A 25,629-nucleotide genomic window follows, 5' to 3' on the forward strand; every position below is an offset into this window, starting at 1 on the left:
TTGTGTATCATCAATGATTGCATGAGTATTCACAGATGACAAAACAAACCTTGTAGTTTAAATATTTTATGTTATTTTAAAAATTAAGACCCGGATCCTGAAATTGAATCCATGTGGTTGAATCTTGCACTAAAGCGGAGCTCCACTGAAGGGTCCACTTCCATGATTTTGGTTGCATGATTGGGGCCTGTAAAAGGAAGGTTTTGTGTGTCTTGCTGCTTACAACTTCAGATTGATAGATTTAAAAATATATAGACATTAAAACTGTTTTATGAAAGTTTTGCTAATCTGCTCACTGCAAGATTTTCAGTTTGTATCTGTACGCAATAACACTCGCTTCTCATTGTAGGTAACTGTGCTCACTACCAGAAAGGAGGATGGTGGTATAATGCCTGTGCTCACTCAAACCTCAATGGAGTCTGGTACCGGGGTGGACACTATCGCAGTCGATATCAGGATGGTGTTTACTGGGCTGAATTCCGGGGGGGGTCATATTCATTGAAGAAAGTTGTTATGATGATCAGACCTAACCCCAACACATTTCACTGAAAGAATTTTTTCCTCTTTTAATTTACTGTTTAAAACAGAACAATAAAATGGAAATAATAGCTGCATGTGCTGTCTGGAAACATCGTTTTAGCAGCAAGGAATGTAAGATATTGTACACTGATTGCTAAAATTTCAGGACTTGTATATTGTATTTTCAATATTCATTCCAGAAAAAATATACAATTGAAGTGATACAATAAACTTTCAGAACATCTTTCCTTGTACCAAAAATAATTAAGGTTCCTGTTTTTAGAACTGGCAGTTGAGATGGACTGTAGATAACCCTTCTGTATTTTATTCCCTGTTAATTAAGTCTAGATGCTAAAAATACTGCCACAGCATCTAATTATTTTTGTGTTATATTATGTATAAATATTCTCAAATACAGGAACTACTACAATCTGTACAGCAAGAGTTTTATTATTATTATTAGGGATCATTTGACACAGGAAATCACATCCTTTGAAACTATGTAGCTGGTATATGTACTGTAGGATATTAGTGGGATTATTCCTAATTTAATTTTTGTTAATTGTCATAGATAAAGCAATCACTAAATCATTTCAGTTTGTGGGCAGACACCCAAATAGTTATCATAATGATTAATCCAGTCTGTCATTCTCACTGTTTTCTGAATCTCTTGATGTGCCTGGCATCATTCTCAAAACTGACCTTTGATACAAACATTTTTGATCAAGGAAGGAAAATGAGTGTTTTTAAATTGAACTGCCTACATGTATTTATGAAGTAATCAAAATTTATAATGGCTATTGCATATTATATAGCCAACGTGAATGTTAATTGTTATATGAAACAATAGCCTAAATATTTGACATTATTTTATACATGAGCTACGTCATTACCTGCTGCGTAGCCACTGTAATCAGAATATGGCTACAAACTAAAGGGGCTATCCAACTTTGCAGGCAAACGATGGATACCGATCTATATTCTATTTAATGTCCTTAGTCACAAGATTCAGATTCTAGGGAGAAATTATTTGTAACCCGTAACAATTATATTTGCCATATTTCACAATCATTAACAAGTACATTGTTTGTCAACATGTTAAACAGAATTATACACTCATATATTTATAAATAAAGTCAATTGTGGAAACTTGGAGAATTTTAGAATTCTGCTGCGGTACATATCTAGAATAGATTATTGTTGCAAATTAGAAATTACAGTGGAATCCATAAAATTTAGTGAAAGAATGTCTGAGAAAAACAAAAAAGGTCTTGATAATTTAGCATACTTTACAGTAAGCCTGTGAGATTTTTTACAGTCTGTGTATTATATATATGCTTTCTTCCCTTATTACCTCATCATTTCTTTACAAATGTATGATGTGCATTAAAAACTGATGATGCCCAATGTAGCATGTGTTGTATATAAATGAAAGTAGGGTTTTTAATATATTATCAGATTATCTTTGTAATATTGCAAATCTGTAATAAAGCAACAAATGCTATTTTGATGTATTTAGATTCATTCTGGTGTTTCAGTTCAGGCTAACTTTCAAAGTACAGGAAATGATCTAACTCCACACAAGTCCACCACTGTTAATTTAAATAAAATCAATTCTGACTTCTAACTCTACACCATTAATGATTTGACTTTTCCATGAAATGAATTGTCTACACGTTGCAAGATCTACAAACAGCAGCTTCCTGCTGAGATAAGTACCAGCTTAGGCAAAGGCGAGATTCTCCTTTGGCTCAGCCGATGTAGTAGGCCAGGGCTCGTCTCACGTCCAGCGTGTGCCATCTCTGCTCCTCCTCCAACCCATGCGGTTTTGGAAAAAACATGGGGAGGAAGATATCTTGATTATAATGGAACTAGGAGACCACCTTAGGCAGGAAGGCTGGATGGGGTCTCAACCGCACCTTGTCTTTATAAAATACAGTGTAAGGGGGCTCCAAGGTTAAAGCTCTTATCTCGGAGATCCTCCAAGCCAATGTAATGGCCACCAGGAAGGCTACATTCCAAGAGAGGACGAGCAATGGGCATGTAACCATGGGCTCAAAGGGAGGCCCCGTTAGTCTGGCGAGGACCAGGTTCAAATCCCAGGGAGGCAACGGGTCATGGAACTGCGGGTACAGCCTCTCCACCCCTTTGAGGAACCTGACTGACATGGGATGGGAAAATAAAGATTTCCCTTCCTGCAGCTGGTGGAAGGCCAAGATGGCCGCCACGTGTACTTTCAGGGAGGCCAGCGCCAAACCCTGGAGCTTCAGGTGGAGCAGATATTCCAAGATCGCCTCTATAGGTGAGCAGCTCGGCGGGATACCCCAGGAGTCCGCCCAACAGGTAAACCGTCTCCACTTGGCCCGGTACACGACCTGACTGGAAGGTTTTCTGCTACCCAGCAGAATCTGTTGGACCTGCGCCAAGCAGGCTCTCTCTCCCTCTGTCAGCCACAAAGTCTCCAGGCCGTCAGGTAGAGGGAGACCAGGTACGGGTGCAGCAGGCAACCCTGGTCATGGGAGAGCAGGTTGTAACGCCTCGGGAGCTCCATGGGCAGGGCGATCGACAGGTCCAGCAGCATACTGAATCAATGCTGCCTCGGCCAGGCTGGGGCGATCAGTATCATATCCGTTTTGTCCCTCTTGATTTTCAAGAGGACCTTGGGCAGGAGCGGAATGGGGGGAAACGCATACATGAGGGTTCCCGTCCACTCGATGAGGAACACATCAGAGATGGAGCCCGGCTCGCAACCCCGGAGCGAGCAGAACCTCGGGCACTTCCTGTTCCAGGACGACGCGAACAGGTCCAGTTAGGAAACACCCCACTTGTGGAAGATAAAAGTTATCACCTCCGGATGTAGAGACCAGTGGTGGCGGGGTAGAAATGACCTGCTGAGGCGGTCCGCCTCGTCGTTCCTGACTCCTGGGAGGTCAGAGGCAGATAAATGAAAGTCGTGCCTCACCACAAAGTCCCAAAGTCGAATGGCCTCCTGGCAAAGGGCAGAGGAGCATGCTCCCCCCTGCCTGTTCATATAGAACATGTATTGTTCGTGAGGACCTGAACCATCCCGCCCCTCAGGAATCTGAGGAACACTTTGCAGGCCAACCGGACTGCCCTGAGCTCCCACACATTAATGTGGAGGCTCTTCTCCTCCTCTGAACAGAGCCCCTGGGTGCTCAGGTCAGTGCTGATGTGGGCCCCTCACCCCATGTCCAAAGCGTCCATGATCTGGGTGACCGATGGGGCCAGATCGTGTAAAGGAACCCCTCTCAACACCTCCCCTGGAGTCCTCCACCAATTCAGGGAGGCCAGGACCCCTGTGGGAACCGTGACCACCCTGTTCAAGGAGTACCTGGCTGGTGCATACACCAAGACTAACCACGCCTGGAGAGGCCCAAGTTTGAGGCAAGCCAGCCTCACCACATACGTACATGCCGCCATGTGTCCCAACAGCTGCAGGCAGTGCTGGCTGTCGTCGTGGGGCACCTGTTAGTTGGGTGATTGTCGCGGCCATTGCCTCAAACCGAGGCTGCGGGAGGAAGGCTCTGGCCTGGGTGGTGTCCAGGGTGGCCTCAATGAAGTCTATGCGCTGCTCCGGGGTAAGAGTGGACTTCTGCTTGTTTATGAGCAGCCCCAGTCTGGTGCATGTTGCGCAGGTGAGGGTTAGGCTGTTCCGAATGTGGGCCCTGGACCTGCCCCTGTTCAGCCAGTCATCCAGATAGAGGAAAATCTCCACCCCCGCTGCGGCGCAAGTGGACCACCACTACCGCCATGCACTTCGTGAAGACCCTGGGGGCAGACGAGAGACCAAATGGCAGGGCTGAGAATTGGTAATGGTAGCCAGCTACCATAAACCTGAGGAAGCGCCTGTGGCGGGGAAGGATGGAAATGTGAAAGTATGCATCCTTCAGGTCGAGGGCGGCATACCAATCTCCTGGATCCAGAGCAGGGATAATGGAGGCTAGGGAGGCCATGTGAAACCTGAGACACCTGATAAACTTGTTCAGTCGGCGGAGATCTAATATGGGTCTCAGGCCCCCTTTTGCTTTGGAGATGAGAAAATACCTGGAGTAGAATCCCCTCCCTATTTCTTGTGGAGGAACCACTTCCACTGCCCCGAGGAGGAGGAGGGAATTCACCTCCTGCAAAAGGAGTTGCTCATGAGAGGGATCCCTGAAGAGGGACGGGGTGGGGGGTGGGGAAGTCTGGGGGGAAAGCTGTAAACTGAAGGGTGTATCCCTTGAGAACTACGCCGAGGACCCAATAGTCTGATGTGATATTCTGCCACTCGGCGTAGTAGGGTCTGAGCCTTTCCGCAAACGGGGAATGTGGATCCAAGAGAGAGGTATCGGTGCCACCCTTGGGCGCACCACCAAAATTGTTTCTTTGAGTTAGGCCCCTTAGAGGGCCCTGGCTGGGAGGCCGCGGATGATCCGGAGAGGTCGTGGCGTCCGAACCCCCTGCTCCTGTCTCGGCCCTGATGGGGCAGAGAGGGTCTGGGTGATGGCCTAGAGGGCGGCTGGGCCTGCCGTCGGGGTTGCGGCCGAGACTGATGCCTCGAGGCCTGGGGGGTGTAAAGTCCCAAGGACCGGAGCGTAGCTCGCAAGTCCTTTAGAGTGTGCAGCTTCTCGTCTATTTTGTCTGAGAATAGGCCTGCCCCATCGAAGGGCAGGTCCTGGATAGATTGCTGCACCTTCTGGGACAGCAGCCACGAACACCGCCGCATGGCTAACACAGAGGCCATAGCTCTGCTCATGGTGTCCGCAGTGTCACTGGCGGATTGCAAAGCTGCCCCTGCCACCGTGACGCCCTCCTCCAGGACTGTGGCAAAGTCCGCCAACTGGTACTGGGGAAATCCCTCTGCGAACCGCCTCATAGAGCTTCATAGGTTCAAGTTGTATCGACCTAGGAGGGCCTGATGGTTCGCTATCCTCAGCTGTAGGGCCCCGATGGAGTAGAATTTGCGGCCAAGCAACTCAAGTTTTTTATTGTCCTTGTTCTTAGGCATGGTGCCCGGGCCACCTTGCCTGTCTCTTTGGTTGGCTGCATCAACCACCAGGGTCCCCGGGGCTGGGTGGGTGTACAAGAATTCAAACCCCTCTACTGGCACATAGTATTTTTTCTCAGTGCCTTTAGAGGTGGGGGCAACTGAGGCAGGGGTTTGCCAGAGAGCCTTGGCCACTTTAAGGACTCTCTCATGGATAGGTAGGGCCACTCTCAATGGTCCTGTTGACCCTACCACCCCAAAGAGGGGATCCTCCTCCTCAGAGAGCTCTTTAAGTTCAATGTTCAAGTTATTGGCCACCCTTTTAAGGAGCTCCTGGTGGGCCCTGAAGTCTGGGAGGGTTAGGGTTGGGTTAGGGTTAGGGCCACCCTTGTATTAAGGTAATATAGCAAAGTTCTGGATAAGTCAGGATATACATTTCTCCTTGCTGGGCATCAAGTGTGGCTTCAGGAAGAAGACTGACAGGGTTCAGGTGAAAGTCTGTTTCTGAGGTCATCTTGAACTTGAGGTCTGGTCTCAACTCTACCTTTTCTCTATGTCCAAAGATGATCCTGTCATGAGAGCCTGGAGCTTGCTGACTCTGAGCTGAGGCAATGGCTACCATAAACACAGTCTTGATGGTGAGGTGATGTATGAAGCATTCAGATAGTGGCTCAAAAAGAGGCTCCATGAGGAAGAAAAGCTTCATGAGGACAACATTAAGGTCTCAGAAAGAAGCTGGGTCTCTAACTGCAGCATGTAGGCTCTTAAGGAATTTCAATACCATTAAATTTGAAAAGAGAGTGCGTGACTGTATCCATGCATGATACACTGATATTGGTGCAAGGTGGAGCTATCCTGGGGATCGGGAGCACCAAAGATGGTGCTCTGTAGATCGTGTCTGATGTGCCGCTTGACCATCTTGTCAAATTTGCTGCTGAGTCCTAGAAGCGAGATGCATTGCTGATGAGAAGAAAGGCTGATGTCCCCTCTTGTATCTCACACATTCCTTGGAATGATATTTATTCTGTCTGGGAGGATAGGATGGAGTGCATGGTCTTTGCTGTGACTGAGGACAGTAGTACTTGAGGTACGGTGTGGGGATATAAATCGCCAAGATGAGTAGGGGTAGCTTCTGAGTCCTTCAGCAAGTAAAGAGTGCTGTTAGTCAGTCCACTTTGTGAATAGCTCTAACTCTTCTACAGTAAGTTCTCAACTGTGTCCTGTAGTTTTCTTGGGATGCCTGCTACTTGGAGCCATGATGCCTGCTGCATGGTCACGATGGTGGCCATACATCTGGTCATGAGGCATCCATTGCCACTGTAAGGCCATCTTGACCAGCAACTGGCCCTCCTTAATTATGCCCTTAGGCTACTCTCAGTTGTCATGAGGGAGTTGTCATAGAGTGGCTGGCCCTTTGAGGGGAATCAGAGCCTAGTCCATCTGTACAGGTATCTTTAAGAACAAACATCTCAACCCTGCCTGTGCCATAATTAGCTGACTCCCAAACTGAGAGGCTGGAGTTAGATGAACACCTAATGAACATCTGGGGCTCAAACTCAGAGAGAGGAACTAGAGGGAGCAGGTTGGGCTCCTGTGGAAGGCCCTGAGGCAGGGTCTGCAGAAAGCAGGAAACTCCAGTGAGTTGTGGACTCTGAGAGGGACTCCAAGGAAAGCAGCATGGGAGTCAGCACTCTATAATGAAGCAAGGGAAGAACTGAAAAATGAGCCCAGAAGGCAGGCTAAAGGGTAGTCAAAGGAGAGGGAGATCATTTTGTTTAAACTTTCAGTTAGACTTTTGTTTTCCGAGGAGTTAAATTTGCTTAGTGACTTCGCCGGAGGGCCAAGCCATATCACCAACTCTGAGCTGTGTGGGAAAGGCTAAGGGGAGCCACCACAGAGGAGGAAATAGAGGCAGGGAGGACCTGCTGCCCCATGTTTGACCAAAAGAGGGAACAACAGGGCAGCCTGTGACAGAGGCACTCTGTCCTATGTGAGAAAGTCATGCTTAGCCAGTAAGGACTAGCAATTAGCCACATATATTTGCAGTGAAGCTGAGGGGCATGAACCAGAAGCAGACAAGATGTCACACAGCCTGTGGGACTTCTCTGCGGTGATCACTGTTTTGATTTCTCATGTCTTGCTTGGCACTCCTCAAAAGAAGCTCCTGAAATGCTTCATAGTCATCCAGTGTCAGTACTAATGCCAAGGATACCGCTTCGTACAGGGATAAAGTGCAGAGATCCTCTGGTGGTGAGATGAGGCATTGCAGTTGCTCTGGCCATTGACCTGGCTCCTCCACTGTCCAGGGATGCTGGTGAGAAGAGAGACCTGACTCAGTGATGGAGACTGGCTTCTCAATGCTTCTGATGGTGTGCCCCAATAAAGCTACAGTGGCGTGCCACAGGAGTACATCTAACTTACTGGATGCTGACTGAACCAATGCCTGTGTGTGTGTGGGGAGGGGGGGGGAGAGGGGGGAGACGGGACGGGACGGGACGACGGACACGACTGGCTAATGGCAGCTGAGACCTGTAGGAGAAACACATAGGGCTCTGGGCAGCATCAACTGCAGATTTCAGGGGGAAAGGTTCTATGTTCAATAACTTTCTGTCTGCTGGTCTTGTTATGCTTGTCCTAATGGGAGGACACTGAGCTCCTTCTTAAGTTTCTTTCTCAGCACTTGGAGGAAGTTTGACCCAAAAGTGTTGGCGTCAGCTTTGATGCTGATATTAAGGTTGGCTTTGGTGCCATCTTCTCCTCATCAGTGCTAGGCATCATCCGTCTACTTGACAAGGTGTTCAATGATGCCGACTTGTCTACTTGTAGGTCTTTGGAACTTGTTTCCTCAGGTCCTGAAGAAACCTTCATGGATTGTTCCAGAAGGTGGAGTTTCAGCCTTGTACCTTGTGACTTGCATATTTTTGAAGAGGAGAAGCATTCTGAGCATTTACTCAGAAACCGAGATTATCCCAGCAAGAGAGATATCTATTGTGCCTATCCATCAAGAGGATTAGCAGAACAGCAGGGCTTAAAGCCTACAAATTTTGAATCTGCCATTTTGATGTGTCTTGTATAAAGGGATACACTCAAGTTCAGGGTTAGGATTGTATACCCCCACTGCAAGTACCCTTAATCCGTCATACCAATACACAAAACAACTCAGAGATCAAAGGGCTCAAACCTTCCTACAGTAATTCAAACCCTTATTTTCGCACACAGCCAGCTCTACAGCTCCTCCCTTCAGTATGTTTCCTTCATTTTTCCCCAGACCTCTTCACACACAGCACTAGTCCGCCCCTCTTGTGCTGTTACAGCCAATACATATTTAGCAGCTGCACCTAGCAGCTAATCAACTACTTTCCTGGGCCTTCTTTGCAATCTGGCTCTCCTTGTAGCACGTTACTCTGTTGACTACTCACCTGCTTCTTCAAAATGACGCTTCCAAACTGGCCTCAAGATCAAAGCTTTGTGGACCTGTTGATAATTATGTTCCAGCACTCTTGTACTCAATACAGTAATATCTAATTGGCTCACTTTCAACAAAGACAATCTATTTCATTTCCACTCATCATCTCACAAAAAGCTGTTGTACAGCTATTGTATGTCCATACCCTAACTTCTGTTACTAATAGCCCCTTTAGACTCCCACCAACCCCCAATGGCCTCTGACAAAACTACAATCCTTTTGTTCTAGAAGGACTGAGTAAGACTCCCTATAAAATCCCTGATGAGACTCCTTAACCAGTTATACAGGTCAATGAGTTCATAGAATCATAGAAGACCAGGGTTGGAAGGGATCTCAGGAGGTCATCTAGTCCAACCCCAACTAAATCATCCCAGCCACGACTTTGTCAAGCTGCATCTTAAAAACCATTAAGGATGGAAATTCCACCACCTCCCGAGATAACACATTCCAGTGCTTCATCACCCTCCTAGTGAAAAAGATTTTCCTAATATCCAACCTGGACCTCCCCCACTGCAACTTTATACCACTGATCCTTGTTCTGTCATCTGCCACCACTGAGAACAGCCTAGTTCCATCTTCTTTGGAACCCCCCTTCAGGTAATTGAAGGCTGCTATCAAATCCCCATTCACTCTTCTCTTCTGCAGACTAAACAAGCCTATTTCCCTCAGAATCTTCTCATAGGTCATGTGCTCCAGCCCCCTAATCATTTTTGTTACCCTCCGCTGGACTCTTTCCAGTTTGTCCACATCCTTTCTGTAGTGGGGGCCCAAAACTCCAAATGCGGTCTCACCAGTTCTGAACAGAGGGGAATAATCACTTCCCTTGATCTGCTGGCAATGCTCCTACTAATGCAGCCCAATATGCCATTAGCCTTCTTGGCAATAAGGGCACACTGTTGACTCATATCCAGCTTCTTGTCCACTGTAACCCCCAGGTCCTTTTCTGCCGAACTGCTGCCTAGCCAGTCGGTCCCTGGTCTATAGCAATGCATGGGATTCTTCCATCCTTACTGCAGGACTCTGCACTTGTCCTTGTTGAACCTCATCAGATTTATTTTGGCCCAATCCTCCAATTTGTCTAAATAACTCTGTATCATATCCCTGCCCTCCAGGGTATCTACCACTCCCCCCAGTTTAGTGTCATCTGCAAACCTGCTGAGGGTGCAATCCATCCTATCCGCCAAATCATTAATGACAAATTTACTTAATGTGTACTTTTTTGATCATGTATAGTGCTAATTTTTAAAGAGAATGTCATGCTTTACTAAGTCAAATGCCTTACAAAATCTAAGTATATTAATCTACACATTTTCTTTTATCCACTAAACTTGTAATCTCCTCAAAAAATGAAATCAGGTTTGTCTGACAAAATCTATTTTCCATAAAACCATTTGAGTGGTATTAATTATATTCCTAGCCTTTAATTATTTATCAAATATATTCTATATCAAAATAAATTCCATTATTTTGCCTGAGAATGATATCATGCTAACCTGCCTGTAATTACTCCGGTCATCCCACCTGCCTTTTTTGAATATTGACATGACATTTGCATGCATCTAATTTTCTGGAATTTCCCTGGTATTCCAAGATTTATTACAAATTTACATCAGCAAGCCAGAGACCTCCTCAGCCAACTCTTTTAGGATTCTTGGGTATATGTTATCGAGGTCTGCTGATTTAAAAATATTTATTCTAGTAGATGTTGTTTAATATCCTTGTTACTAACGCACTGAACAGTAGATCATTCTCACGTGATACAAAGACATCATTCTGCTTCTTGCCAAATACAGAACAGATATATCTATTGAATACTTCTTTTTTCTGTAGTATTATTAAAATTCTACTATCTCCAGCAAGTAATGAGCCTATACCACCGTTAGGATTTCTTCTGTTCCCAATGTACTAAATCCTGGCTTTAAGTGCATAACTCAACTCAGCATTAACTACAGCTTCCATAATGAGACAGAAAGTGGTAGCACATACATATAACCTGCTGACTGCCTGTTGAGCAGCCTATGTAAAATGAGTTTCTCACCAGCTGCTGCTCTGTTTGGAAGTCTTCAGAAGAGAGGCCCAGGACTTAATTGAAATGGATAATAAATTCTCCCTTTAGCACTAAAAGTAATCCTTCAAAGACATATATGGCACAATAGTAGGAAAGAAGTATATGGGGAAGTTTGCTGCTGACTAGGTTGTACCTGTTGTGTCCTTGTTCTTCAGTCTAGTACCAATACTATATTCACTAAAGAACAAGTTGTCAACTACTGTTAATGTAGCATCTGGTCAGGAATAATATGGGTTCAACATGCACAAGTACTAAGTACTGAACAAGCAGCAAGGGTAGTAATCAAAGTTATTAATCAAACTTATTCCAAAGGCATATGTACATTTTCAGTGAGAGCAAAATTATGCATCTACATATATATACACATCTAAAAAAACCATTCTACTTGTTTTAAATCTCTATGAGTGTTTTATGAGTTTTCAAAACCTGCAAGTTACAGTGATACTTATTTTTTGATAGCTTTACTTTCAAATAAATATTTTCATGGGCCATTGATCTAGAATGCACTTTTGAGCTCTGGAGTAATATGGAAGAAACATATTGACAGCAATGGAGTCATTTAGTTCAGAAATGCGGTTTTGCTGTGCCCATGCATCAATGTTTTCCAAATTAAATTTCATAAGAATTTAGCAAGTGGACTTAATGGACAGCTAACATTTATAAGTTGCCACCAAACCAGTTCTGAGACTGAAAGAAAAAGAAATCAACAAAAATTCATACTTACTAAGATAAGTAATAACGATTAGCACTGCTTAAATATATATTTTCATGAGATTAAAGACATGTTTATGACAACCATTCCAGCCTCTTTAGGACAAATGAAATTCCACAAATTTTAGAACTCACTTACGATGGCTTACAAAAACCTTAAAAAAGAGACATCAGATAGGCACCAATCTGCTTAAATAACATTATACCATTAAGACTGTGACACACCTGTTCCAAAGGAATGTGGTTCCATCTGCTTAAAAGTGTCTCCAATGTAAATTAGGCAAGGTGTGACCAAAAAAAGAAAAGCACATTTACATGCCAGGTAAACAAGCTATCAGGAGATCAGTGGGGAAAGATGAATACAGCCTCAATGGTGGATAGAGACTGCACCACGCAAGGAGCCTTCCTACCTCTTGAACCAGAGGCAATGAACTTTGGGCAGACAATATGGCATCTACACCCAAAAAGGAGACAGAAGCTTGGTCTGGACTTATTTTTCAAAGAATATATTTCAAAGGTTTACTGGGCTATAAAGATAGGGGTTCTGAACCTCAAATGATAAGCAATTGAATCAACTGATTGTATACAATATTAGTGTATTATCGAAGGGTATCAAGCAAGCTCTTTTATGAAAGCCTGTGACACACTGGTGATTAATATAATTGTGAAATGTCTGAATTAATACTATATGAGGAATTATGGATACTCAGTGATACTATGCTTTAAAGTCTGGGAGAAACAGGTTTTTTCCCAGTCAGGAGGGAAGGCAACTATGTACCTGTCTGAAACATAAATTAAGCATTATGGAATCAAAACAATGAAAACCCATTTACATGAGGAGGGAGGGAGGTGGAAAGTCAACAGGAAGGGAAGAACAGCAGGAAGCCTTCCTGCCTCTTGTAACAGGGTCAATGGAATTTGGGGAGTTATGAGCAGGAACAGAAAAGCCAAAAACAGAAAGCCATTTTTGGACCCATAACTTGAGGGATTAAGCAGCAAGAGCTCTTGAAATCACAGAACATTGGATCCTTCAACAAAGAGGGTTGACGTCTCTGGGACCTGAATACAGGAGAGAAATCTGCTTAGGCAGAGATTGTAATTTGCTGAAGTTACTTTTTAGTCTTGGAAGCACATTTTTACTTTTGTTTGCTTGTAACCAATTCTGTCTTTATTTCTTATACTTAGTATCACTTAATCCAATATCCTTTTCTTAAATAAATTTGTTTTACTTTTACTATAGTCCAAATCAGTGATATGATTGAAATGAGTGTTTCATGGTTAAATTAATGAGCTGAAGCACACTGTCTCTTTAAAAGAGCAACAAACCTAACTTCTATGAGTGTTCCAGGAAAGGGTTGGCCACAAGTGGTAGATGTCTCTGGGGAACTCAGTAGTTGGGGTTCAAAGTTTGTTACTTGCAAAGCAAGGTTCAACCTGGCAGAGTCCTGAAGAGTTTGAGGGCTAGGCAGACCAATTAGGGTGTCAGGGAGTTCTCATACAGTTTAGCAGTAGTAAAACTCTTACTTGCTGAAAATGAGAGGGGTAACACAGCCGACTGTCACACTGGCAAATGTTTTGGAGGAAATTTGGGAGTGGGAGGGTGTTGGGGTCACTCCGCAAAAAGTAACTGGGCACTGAAAACCAGGATGTGACCTGTATGCTTATAAATTGGCTGTTGGCGCTAGGGCTGTAAGCCACAGGAGCATAGCATTGAAGACACGCATAGTTACAGGGCAGGTCGTTACACAGCCCCTTACTGGTCTGGGTTGAACCCCAAAGCATCACAGTGTCTGACTTCAGCAAAAAAAGCTTCAGCAAAAGTCATTTAGCTGCTTCAAAGAACTAGGAGACAATACATTCTTTTGCCAGTGTTAAAAAATTCTTACAACTATTTTGTTGTGAAGCTGTAGTATCTCCATGTTTGAAACTTGCTTTGCGGATTGCTCTTGGGACAGAGGATCCTTTTGCTGTCTTGGTGAAAATCCATTCAACTTCAATTAAGTTAAATGCCTCTGAAAACAGCTGTTTGCACACACTCAGTAAAGGCTTGTTAGAGACTGGCAGCAAAATTCTGTAAAGATTTGGTCTGCACTGAGCGTGAATGCTCCAGCTCATAGCCATAGGGCAAGAGGAGGACTTTCCTTATATTGTTCCTCCTAGCTGCTGTAGTTGCTGTACACTGAGCAACGGAATTGAGAGCAGGGAAACCATCTCTTTTGTGTTCTCAATACTCTTTTCTGCTGGCATGCTGGAATCATGGAGGACTGACTATAAAACAGTATGTCCCCTTGTGCGTATGCACTGTGATACAGGCTTTCATCACGTTTACACATTATTTTTTCCACAGGATCCCTGCCTCATTTAGTGCTCAGGGAATGAACCAGGGTTACCTAGTGAATGAGGCTGTTGTTTAAAGGACCTTCCCCTCATTTGTTGCAGAAGTTGTAATATGTGCAGTGAATGAGGAAGGAGACGGTGGGAAGAGAAAGGATGGTCTTGTAGTTGAATGCTAATATGGAGAACTAGATTCCATACTAGCCTCTGCTACAGAGTTCCTATAGGATGCTGCATGTATCAGTTAAACCAAAACTTTTTATAGGTGGCCAGCAACTGTGCCCCTCATTTTTTAGATGCCCTACCTGAGACAACTGGGAACAGATCTGCAAAAGTGCTGAGCATTCATAACTACAGCTAAGTTGATTGGAGTTGCACTTCAAATGTATAAAGTGGTATACAAATACTAAATATTCTGAAAAATCATGCCCTAGATGTCTCAAGTTGGACATCCAAAATTAGTGGACACCTGACAATGTTGGACGTACCTCCCTGTTCTTCAGTTCCTCATCTATAAAACAGAGATAATACCAACACTCCACCTTGGAGGCTTGTTGTGAAGATACATTCATTAATGTTTATGAAGCACTTAAATGAGATGAGAAAGAGTTATACAGAAAATGAGAAAATTCTGTATTCAGTGCAGGATTTTGGATGGTTTGCAGTAAGCAACACATAGGAAATTCAGACTGGAAATTCAGAGGAAAAATAGGAATAGTAAATAGCTACTCATTCATGGAGCACCATCTATCCTGTACACCGAATGAAATAGGGCGGTGAGCAGACCATGCTATGCTATAACAGTCACTGTAGCAAGGAAATAATAATTTGTTTATTGTTTTACCCTTTTGTAAGACAATGTTTTATTGCCACTTAACATACAATTATTTAAAATCATGGGCTTTATAATGAACATTGATAAATCAAGTGAAATCCTGGCCTCATTTAAAGTCAATGACAAAAATCCCACTGAGTTCAATGGTACTGAGAGGGCAGCTCTCATTCTATGTCCTTGCACAGCAGGGCAGGGGCGAGCTCCGCACAGAGTTCCATGAAGGTGATTTTGTGCATTTGAAAGTTCTGCAGCCACTCTCATCATCCCAGACCTGCATAACGATGAGATCCCACCACTCAGTGCTTGCTTCACATGCCCAAAAGCAACAATGTACCGTGTGCAGATGCTCCATGAATGCAAACAGTAATCCGGCACTGTTTGTTTGCATGGCACACAGCAGGTCAGACACCTCGGATTCAAGCTCCAATTGGGAGCTCATGATATACTGAATGACCGGCTGCGATGTGTTCAGAACACTGACTACAACAGTGGAGAGCAGTGCAGGATCCATCCTTTCAGACAGAGATGGCGAGTGCTCAGGATATTGGGGCTGTTGAAAAATGCCGTGAAACACAGTTGGAAACCCATGAAATGATGAGATGGAAATCACTGCATCATGGGACAGTAGGCCCGCATCCATGATGCACTGCAATCTTCTCTGCCTTCCCACAACTCCAACTGGCACAAGGTAGCAAGTTGCACAATGAGAGAGCTGCTCACAGTGCACTGCTCTCAATGTTGATGCTAGAGCACCAACTGTGGATGCACTTCAACGACATAATGAGTGCTGTGTGGACAGGCACAAGCATCGTAATTACAGCACTTTTTGATCACCACTGTAACTTGTGCTAACAAAACTTTCTAGTGTAAACAAGTCCTAACAATGGAGAGCATTGCACAAATCATTTTAATAGGTTAGGTTGCTTTTTGTGTTTGTGTCCACTATCTCTGTTTTAATCACTGAAGAATGGCATCATTCAGTTCAGTGGAAATATTGGGGGCATCAAGTTGAGAAAATTGTCTAAAATACCTACAGCAGCAACATATGGGTATTTGGTCCATCTCTAATAAAAAAAACTTTACCAAAAAAAATGTAATTAATTAATTCCCCCCTCCCTCATTTTTTCTGACTGCAAGAGTGTTAATGGGCCACTTTACCTTGAAAGGTCCCTTAGAATATGTGTTCATCACTTATTCTAAACAATCTGTTCCACCTTGTATTTAGCTGTAACGCTCTGAGTACCTTTTCCAGTCCTGAAGAACTCTGAGTAACTTGAAAACTTCTCTCTTTTGGTCCAAACCTCACCACCTTGCCTCTCTAACAAAAACTTCAATCTAAGACATTCCCGAAATCCAATCCTCTTGTAAATTAAAAAGAGCTATGATCCACATTGAATATTGATGAAATTATGTTTCCAGATTTAATGTGAAGATGCAAGTTCTCTAAGTTCAGTGATCTTAGACATTATTACACTTAAAATGCTTCACTACCTTTAACCTTCCTGAACAACATACTAAGTGAACCACATGTTCAATATGTGGTTTCCTTCAAGTATACAGGGTGCCAGTTGACTATTTGTCAGTCAGAAACAGCAAAGACTTTTTATCAAAACTGAATATATTTCCACAGATACCACAAGCCTGTTTTCACACCTACCTAAATAGGGAATAGTAGGGACCATCTTTAAGCTTCTGATGTATTCCCGTGTCCTCTTATAATTATCTTCCTTAGACATTAAGTAGTCTAGCTTCTCAAAGGTGGTCTTGTCTTTGCGATTCAGAAGCTAAAGAGAAGAGAAAGATAAACAGTGAATACAAACTCAAGAAATAGTATCATCCAGAAGACAGAAAGCATACTACAAGGACATTTGGTTAGATTTAGAAACAAACAAACCAGCCTAAAGAAGTATAATGTTTGGGAGTTTTTGCACATTAAAATAAAAGTACAGTTTCAGTCTTAACTCTGAAGCTACAGATCCTTAGTATTATTTAATACATATTTTGTTAATCTATTTATCATTATCTTTTTATATAAATGTTTATGTAAAATGACAAAATGTTGACACTAACATCAGCTCTGTTAAATTTTTAAAGGTAATATGTAAAATGCTTTAATCCAGACATTAACATCCTTTCCTAAGTTACAAAATTTGTTATATGCCTCTTGATTTTGAAAGTTAAAATAACTACTACTAAGAAAGGCGCTATATAAATGCAAGATACACCATTTCATCAGTTTCTCATTAAAAGTATGTCTATAAACCTTAACAGAGTTGCTAAAACCTTGGAAGAAAGAATCTTGGGAGTATTAAAATATTTACATTTCTGGTTAATCTTACTATTTCCTACATAACCTTACAAAGTTACACAGAGTAAGGCAAAACATGTCAGAATCAGAGTTTGATGTGCTAAAATATGGAGATGTAAATGTGTAATATACAACTATATCAAAATATTTGTTCACTTTTAGCTGATTTTATGTATCTGGCTAATATTTTTGAAACCACAATAAAAAAGCCAGTTGGAGCCAGTGTGGATGCATAAAAATTATGGCATTGCAGACTGCTTAATTTTGTGTTATTAAACTTGTACTTTAAGATAAGAAAAAGTTCTCATGTCACAATGCTATCTGGACAGCTCCCTCCCAATATTCCAATTATTGTTCCAGAAAGCTTAAATGAGAACTTTACAACTAACATTTTTACAATGCCATGAGACTGGTCATAGTGATCTAGACTCTTATTCTGCAGTGGATAATGCAGGGGTGGACTGATTTGCTGAAGCGGCAGAGCCACATTCAGGTCAATGGTGTTCTGTGTGGATGCAGTAGTCAACCTTGTAGTATCTTACTGCAAGCATCCAGGTTTAAAGATAAACCCTTTATTAAGAATGGAAACTATGCACTGAAATAAGGTAACAAAGCTTCCCACTACCCTCTTGATGTAATCTGCAACTGCCCTGTCTTGGATTTCTTTGTTTCTGTTCCCAAACAGGAAGAATGTCACAGAAAAACAGGACTGCCTGGGAAGTATGGCATACCTACATTTCTGGAGGATTTACTCTTTAGCACAAACCTGAGCCCTTTCAACTGAATCACAGAATCGTAGGACTGGGACTTTGTGAGAATCAAGGCCTAAGCAAATTAAGAATGGCGCATACACAAGTTGAATATGAGTAATGAAAAACTACACATAATTGAATACTAGCTGTCAGTGAGATAACACAAAAGATATTGGGGAATATGGTGAACAGAACAGAAAGGCTACAACAGCTGGAGTTCTCTGAAATCACCTCTTTTCACTTTTCACATTAAAAATTATGAGAGTTTTATGAATATTCACTAACATCCTGATTCTGCATTGCCATTCATGGCTATGGACTGTTGTAGCCCACACAGAGCACCCCAGTATTCTTCAGGCTCTGTGTGGACACACTAATCTACCTGGAGGGACCTAGACCTAATTCTAACTCACCACTTCCTAGCTGGCAAATTTCACTGATGTAGAAATATGCCAGCATTGTAGAATTTTACCATTTTTTGTAGCTGAAATCAATTATAATGAAGGAATTCCTTGCAGAATCTGTTTCTGCTTTCACAAAAATTCAGTGTGACACTGTCTGGCATATAATGATCACTTATAATATCACGCAGTGGGCGGCAGACCCATCCTGGCTTACAGACAGCTCCCCAACCTGAAGCAAATACTCACCAGCAACCATACACCCTACAAAATATCCTACCCAGGAACCTATCCCTGCAACAAACCCCGTTGTCAGCTCTGCCCACACATCAACTCTAATGACATCATCACTGGTCTTAACCACATCAATCACACCGTAAGGGGCTCATTCACCTGCATATCCACTAATGTTATGTATGCCATCATGTGCCAGCAATGTCCCTCTGCCATGTACATTGGTCAAACTGGACTATCACTATGCACAAGGATAAATGGACACAAATCAGACATAAAAATAACATCCATAAACCAATGGGAGAACACTTTAATTCCCCAGGGCATTCTGTCTCTGACCTGAAAGTCGCTGTACTTCTCCAAAAAAAACTCCAAAAACAGACTTCAAAGAGAAACTGCTGAGTTAGAAATGATCTGCAAACTTGACACATTCAAACTGGGTTTAAACAGAGAGTTGGAGTGGCTATCTCACTACCGAAGGTAAATTACTTTGCTCGCCCATTCTCACCTCCTATTGAATGGTTGTCATTAGGTCTTAAGTACCGGACTCCACCTCCCCCATTGTTCTCAATGCACCTGGATATCTATAAGATGCCTCTGTGTTACCTATTTTCTGTATTACTGCATCTGAAGAAGAGAGATGAAGTCTCTTGAAAGCTTATGCCTGCAAATATTAAATTTGTTAGTCTTTAAAGTGCCACAGAACTCTCGTTGTTTTTGCTATAATATCACTGATACCAATATTATAGAATTGCAATAAATATAGTGTAGCATATGCCATGCAAGGTACTGATGGAAAAAACAGGGTTACTTATCAGTAACTGTTGTTCTTCGAGATGTGTTGCTCATATCCATTCCATTATAGGTGTGTGCACGCCCCGTGCACAGATTCCCGGAACTTTTTTCCCTTAGCTAGCTCCGTAGGGTCGGCTCAGGCGCCCCCTGGAGTACTGCGCTCATGCCCCAGTTCCTTCTTTCCGCCTGTGACGGTTACTGGAACGTCTGTCTCTTGCAAATACCGCAAGTAGCATCCCTTAGTTCTATAGCTTTGTTATTCAAGTTCTGTTAATTGTTTTTATAGTGATTAAGTAGTTAAGTTGTGTAAGATAGTGCCCCTTAGGGGCTAGAGCTCAGCCATGCCTAGCTCCACTGGCTTTAAAGCCTGCACTGCGTGTGAAAAATCCTTCCCCGTGAGTGACCCTCACAACCATTGCCTCCGATGCCTCGGGGAGAAACATAGGAAGGATAAATGTAAAATCTTTAGGTCCTTCAAGCCCCAAACCCAAAAGGAGAGGGACGCAAGGCTGAAGATGATTCTGATGGAGTCCACTCTTTGTCCAGACTACGAGCCGTCGCGTTCACCAGCACCGTCATTGGCACTGAGGAAAAAGAGGCCGCAAACATGGACTCGCTAAGATCAATAAGCACATTTATATGTATGTGTCAGTTTTGCATTATAAAGTCTAAATATGTATGGTATATTTGTATTTCAAACTTGTCCTGTGTTCTGGGTGACACCCTCAGACAAAATGGCAGGTGCACTAAGAGTGCTTAATGGCCCAGCAAGAGAACTCAAGTGTACAATGAATCCAGTGAAAGAACATGATGAGTCACCAGGACATGTAAGAACATGCCTATGGCAAGGGAACTCTAAGGTCATGTGCTGTGTTTGGGACAAGCCACATGGCAAAGGGACATAAAAGGCAGCTGTACCATCTCCATCTTGTCTTCATTCCTGTTTCCTACCTCTATATCAATTCATCTACAACTGAAGCTGGATATGCTCCAGAGGAACTATACGAGCCTGCAAACTCCACAATTCTTGATATATATGGACTTGGAAGACATTTGTATGTATCTGATTGTTTTAATCATTTAACATCTCTCATCTTGTTTCTTTTTATAATAAACCTTTAGTTTTAGTTACTAAAGGATTGGCTCGCAGCGTGGTATTTTGGGTAAGATCCAAACTCATTTTGATTTGGTAATGTGGCTGACCCTTTGGGGATCAGGATAACATTTTTGGATTAGGGAATAGAGTTTTAATAATTTATCTCTTTACTGGACCTAGTCGCTAATTGGGAGCCAGAGACTGAAATAATAGAGGGGGCTGTGTAACTTTTTGTTTTAGCTTCCTGGTAACCAGTGTGGGGGATCAGAAGCAGTGTTTGTGACTAGTGACTAACTTCAGAGTTAGCCACCAGTTTGGGAGAATCTGCTCTCCTTTTTGCAGCCTGCTCTGACCTTGGCATTTTCAGGTGGGCTAACCTAGGCACAGACAGGACACAGTGATGATAAAAGATATTTTACTTTAAACAAATGTAAAGAAACATGACTTTTATGCCAGTGATATGAGCAGTGTCAGCAGTATCAGTGGTAGTAATCACAGTAAAGGATGTGATGGCAACAGCTTTCTAAAGCATCAGAAACAATGACTTATTTTAGGCAAAAGGGAAGTTAATTTCTTCTTCCTTAGATGGTCACAATGTTCTTTACTGATAGGCTTCTGAGATGATGGCTTAACATTTTGCTTTCTAAATTAAAAACAGGGCATACATCAGATATTTCATTTCTTATTTATCTAATGACATTCTGTAATTCCATAAAATGTCATATATAGATATCTTGAAAGCAAATGTTAATGCACTTTCACATGGATACATATGGTAAACTCATAGAAACTTCTTTAAGACTCAGGGCTGGTCTACACTGGCGGCAGCAGTCAACAGGAGATGTAGTTTTTGTATCTCCCGTTGACGTACTTAGATTCATGAAGTGCAGAATCTTCACAGCACTACGGGACACTGCCTTACTCTTTTTGGGGAGGTGGATTAATTAAGTTGACTGGAGAGCGCTCTCTGATCGACTGAGCTATCGATGCTACTGCATCGATGCCTGCCGACGCAGCAGTGAAGATATACCTTCAGTCCTGCAATCAGTTATGTATGTGCTTAATTTCAAGGATGTGAGTGGTCCCATTGTTTGTTTCCCTGCTTTGCACCTACTTGGGACTGCTTATTGCATAAAGTTAAGCACGTACTTACTTATGTTCTTTACTGGATCAGAGCCTTAATACCAAATCTTCATACTCAAGAGACAGCACAGGCATTTTTTTTCCTTTTAAGCATTTTTATAAAATTGTATTTTATCCTTTGGGAGTTTTAAGTACATAGTCATTTATATTTCACGGTTCTGAATAGTTAACAGCTCACCCAATATTGATCACATTAACTTCATACAATTGACACGACTCCCTCTCTATATCAAGGTTGTGTATTATCTAATCATGCTATATAAACATTCTGATTTATAGAATAGGCTAGCTAAATTTATTTTACAAAAAAGGCTAGATTAAACTCTATTTATCCATTTAAGGTATATTTTTATGGAAAGTTTTGTCTGTAAGAAACTGAATTTCTGAAGCTGGGGTTGATCAGTATGGATATATTTCCAAATTAAAAATAAAAACTGGTACATGTTCCACAGTATTCTGAGTTTTTTATTTCATTTCAAATCAGGAATGTCTATACAATCTTTCACACTGGTTTAACAAAACTGATTTAAAAGCACACATTAAGCCAAACCAGCAACAAGCAAGAGGGAGTGAGGAGGTGTCATGTCAAAATCTGCCACACATCCAAACATGCCCCTTTTGTTATTGAACATATGTAAATGTCTCTGAACATAACAATCTCTGAAATGAGTATATGCAGGGTGTGTGCACAGGTGCACTTTGCAACTGAAGTCTCCATGAGGCTCCTGCCTTTATCCAAACTTCATTTCAGTGAGTGCTTCACTTTCCCAAGTACAATGAATCAACACAGGGTTCCTGCAATATGGGAGACTGGAACTGTTTTAGACAGAAGTTGTCCCCCACTCCAGGAATGTCCTGTCATTTAGATCCCAAGTTCTTTAGTCTACACTGTGATCGATCTTTATCTAAACACTCACTGTATGACATGAAGGTCAGGTGCTATACAGGAGGTCTTTAGAAGGTACATTTTAACTGCTATAGGGAGTGCATCAATATGTGCCCAAATCCTAGATTTTACCCTGACCAAAGGAGGGCACATTTTTATCATTATGGGGAGCCCATCAATGTCTGCCCACAACCTAGTTTCACCTCTGGTCTCAAGGAATGCACACACTTAAGGGGCATGGGCAAACAGAAATTTCATGCTTGATCCTAGAAAAACATTCGCATTAGGGATTTTTAATCACATAAACAGTACCATTGAAGCAAATTGGATTTCTTGCATCAGTGAAAACTGACCACATGAAAAATGAACAACAGGATCAGGCCCTTGAATATTATCATTTGACCTGAGGAAACGTTCTGTCTTATGTTTAAATAAAACACTCACAATCACTCCACAATTTTAACAACTGATCTACTGCACACTGGAAAAGCCATGACTACATTACAGATTAAGAATAAAGTATTTAAAATAATACTTTTTTAAAACTGTATGTTATTTTTAATGTTAATCTAATACATTTCTTTTTAAGGTCACGTGTTCTGTACCGAAGATGGATTCACATCAAGTGCAGACCAGACACTTCAGAGAAGCCAGGTTTGGGGGGGGTTGGGTGGTCGGGGGGCGGCGGCGCGCGGGGGAACAACTATTTAAAATACTCTGAGACCCAGCTCATTCATTGAAAAAAAAAAATTACTGACTTAGGGCTGCTAGTCTTCTTCCTTGTCCGTTGATTTGATTGTGTCATTGCACTCTTTGAATCTCTCCATTGGGTTTCCATCTCCCATTCCATCAGATTTAAATAACAGCCACTTTCAAGATTCTCTATGAATCTGTTCCTTCTACTTTTATTACCACATTGCCACCATTGTCACCCTTTCATCTTCTTGAAAAATCTCCTCCACATCTTTTCATGTAGCCTCATATATTGTCCAATTTCCCTGAAAATATGTGCAAGGCCATTACTCTCTCTGCTATTAGATCATTTCTATAAAATTAGTTCTGAGGTGTTACCTACAGTGGATCATGTTGATTTGTACAGTATGTCCCTTTTGTTATTACCCTTTCCTGACTTCTCTGCCCATCCGTAGATTATCTATTCCTTAGGGAAGGAGCAGTCTCTTCTTGCATATCTGGAAAGTGCCCAACAAAAGAAATAATAACTTGAGATAATTCTGTTTTGCTACATGTGCCCTGGAGACTGTGAATGGAACACTTTTACCAAGCTAAATAATGTTGCCTGAAAGCATTAGTAAAACCATACTTAAGGTAGGATTCTCTTTTGTACTCAAAATGGGGATTCAACTTCTGGGGTTTTTCTTTACCAAAAAAATTAAAAATCAGTGTTCTTTCCCCATCCTCTCTTTCGGCTACATTCAAATTTTGTGATTCAGACTGTTACATAATCTGAATGGCAAATATTTGCCACTCAATTTATATGAACCAAAACCAGTATAGTAGAGCTACTCTACTGCTAAACTCCTACAAACCAGAATCTTGAAATATGTTTGGATTATTCTATACATCTGTAATAAATAATACAAGAAAACAACAGAAATATGTGGATTTGGCAACTATCCTCACATTTGCTAGTTTAGTGTCATGCCACAGGATACTACAAACCAGAAGAGACAAACAAATAATCGTAGGAAGGAGTAGGATTATTCAGGATAGAGCAAATGTTTTACACCTAAAGTAGTAAAATTTCCTTTTCAGAAGCTTAAAACAAAAAAACCCCAAACAATTCCTAAAACGTAAGTTATCTGTTTGGGATTGTCTCTCCTTTTCAGGCAGTAACTTTACTGAATATATAATAAGCTTCTTCTTTATGTATAAAGGATTGTATTAAGCATTTCATTTAAGATTTTTGGTTATTATGCTATCAGCTTTGGCGTCTGGTAAATTGACTTCTGAATGTCTCATTGTATACTCCTGTATTTATTGTCTGAAACTGAAATGTTCATATGGTAGTTGGTTGGCCGTGGTTTTTGTTTTGTTTGTTGTTAGTATTCTCACAATGTTGGTGGCTTATGCCATTTTCATTTCTGTTTTATTATATCAGGTTCTAGTTTCATGACACTGACCATCTGTTGTATAGCTGTGAGCTGATGTGCTTTCCTGAGTTTCTCAAGAATTTCACTGGTGACATTTCTCTTGCTTTGCTGAGCCAGCTGTTGCATTTTTTGTAATGCTTTCAAGACAAAGGGTTTAGAAGTTTGAGTATGAAGTTTGAGTTTAAAAGTTTGAGTATGAAGACTTCCTATTACATACTTCCTATTCACATGGAAATAGTTGACCTATTTTCCCCCCTCAAACTTAATTAACACTAGATAGAGGCCAAGGCTAGAAAATATCAACCCACAGGCAAAAGTTTTGAAAATGTATGAGCGATGTAAAACAGGGGCTAGATGGAAACATTAACTATAGGTGTCACTCTGGTTTACTTGTAAAAACATTTATTTTGGCAAATATTCAATAAATTTATTTAAAATTTTGCATGACCTTTTTCTAGCCTGATGTACTATGACAGGGGTGGCCAACCCATGGCTCGCAAGCTGCATGCAGCTCTTTGCTCAGACAAATGCAGAGCTAGGAGAAGAGGGGGAGTGAAATTGACAAGCTGCTGTGGAAATTGACAGAGCAGTGCCAGAGGAGGGGAAGTGAAATTGACATGCTCCCTGAGGGCAAGGTAACTGCTGCTCTTTGTCTCTCACTGGTTGGCCACCCCTGTACTATGACATGAAAGTTAAGCTGAAGGATGTGATAGATTTAGGACCAAACCATGTTGTCAGAGAGAGATGGAAAGAAAGGAATGAGAATAATGGCAGAGAAATATAAGATGGTTTCTGTCAGGTATATTTGGTTCATGTTATCTACCCATCAGATTTTTCAATCAGATATGCCAAGGACATTAAACATTTGGAAATTGAATTATTTGGAGTAAGATGTATTGGTGATTCATTTGGTATCGTTACTTACCAGGAGCTAGCAGCTGAAGATTTATTTCAGACCTTTATAAGGACTGTATCTTCAATAT

General features: G+C 41.9%; 2 protein-coding genes across 12 annotated transcripts in view; one reads left to right on the forward strand and one right to left on the reverse strand.

Moving 5' to 3' along the window:
* ANGPTL2 (angiopoietin like 2) overlaps window positions 1-2,143 on the forward strand; it is a 36,485-nt gene extending 34,342 nt beyond the window's left edge. Inside the window, exon 5 of the mRNA XM_067541654.1 lies at window positions 350-2,143. Coding sequence (XP_067397755.1) covers window positions 350-549 — 200 coding nt within the window. The 3' untranslated portion in view covers window positions 550-2,143. The remainder of the gene's footprint in view (window positions 1-349) is intronic.
* RALGPS1 (Ral GEF with PH domain and SH3 binding motif 1) overlaps window positions 1-25,629 on the reverse strand; it is a 322,505-nt gene that overhangs the window by 176,889 nt on the left and 119,987 nt on the right. For all 11 annotated transcript variants that reach the window (XM_067541641.1, XM_067541639.1, XM_067541645.1 and 8 more), the window contains one exon: window positions 16,578-16,704. In XM_067541641.1, coding sequence (XP_067397742.1) covers window positions 16,578-16,704 — 127 coding nt within the window. The remainder of the gene's footprint in view (window positions 1-16,577; window positions 16,705-25,629) is intronic.

Source organism: Emydura macquarii, unplaced genomic scaffold (assembly GCF_026122565.2).
Source record: "Emydura macquarii macquarii isolate MOO-44397 ecotype Brisbane River unplaced genomic scaffold, CSIRO-AGI_Emac_v2 contig_691, whole genome shotgun sequence".
Lineage (NCBI taxonomy): Eukaryota > Metazoa > Chordata > Testudines > Chelidae > Emydura > Emydura macquarii.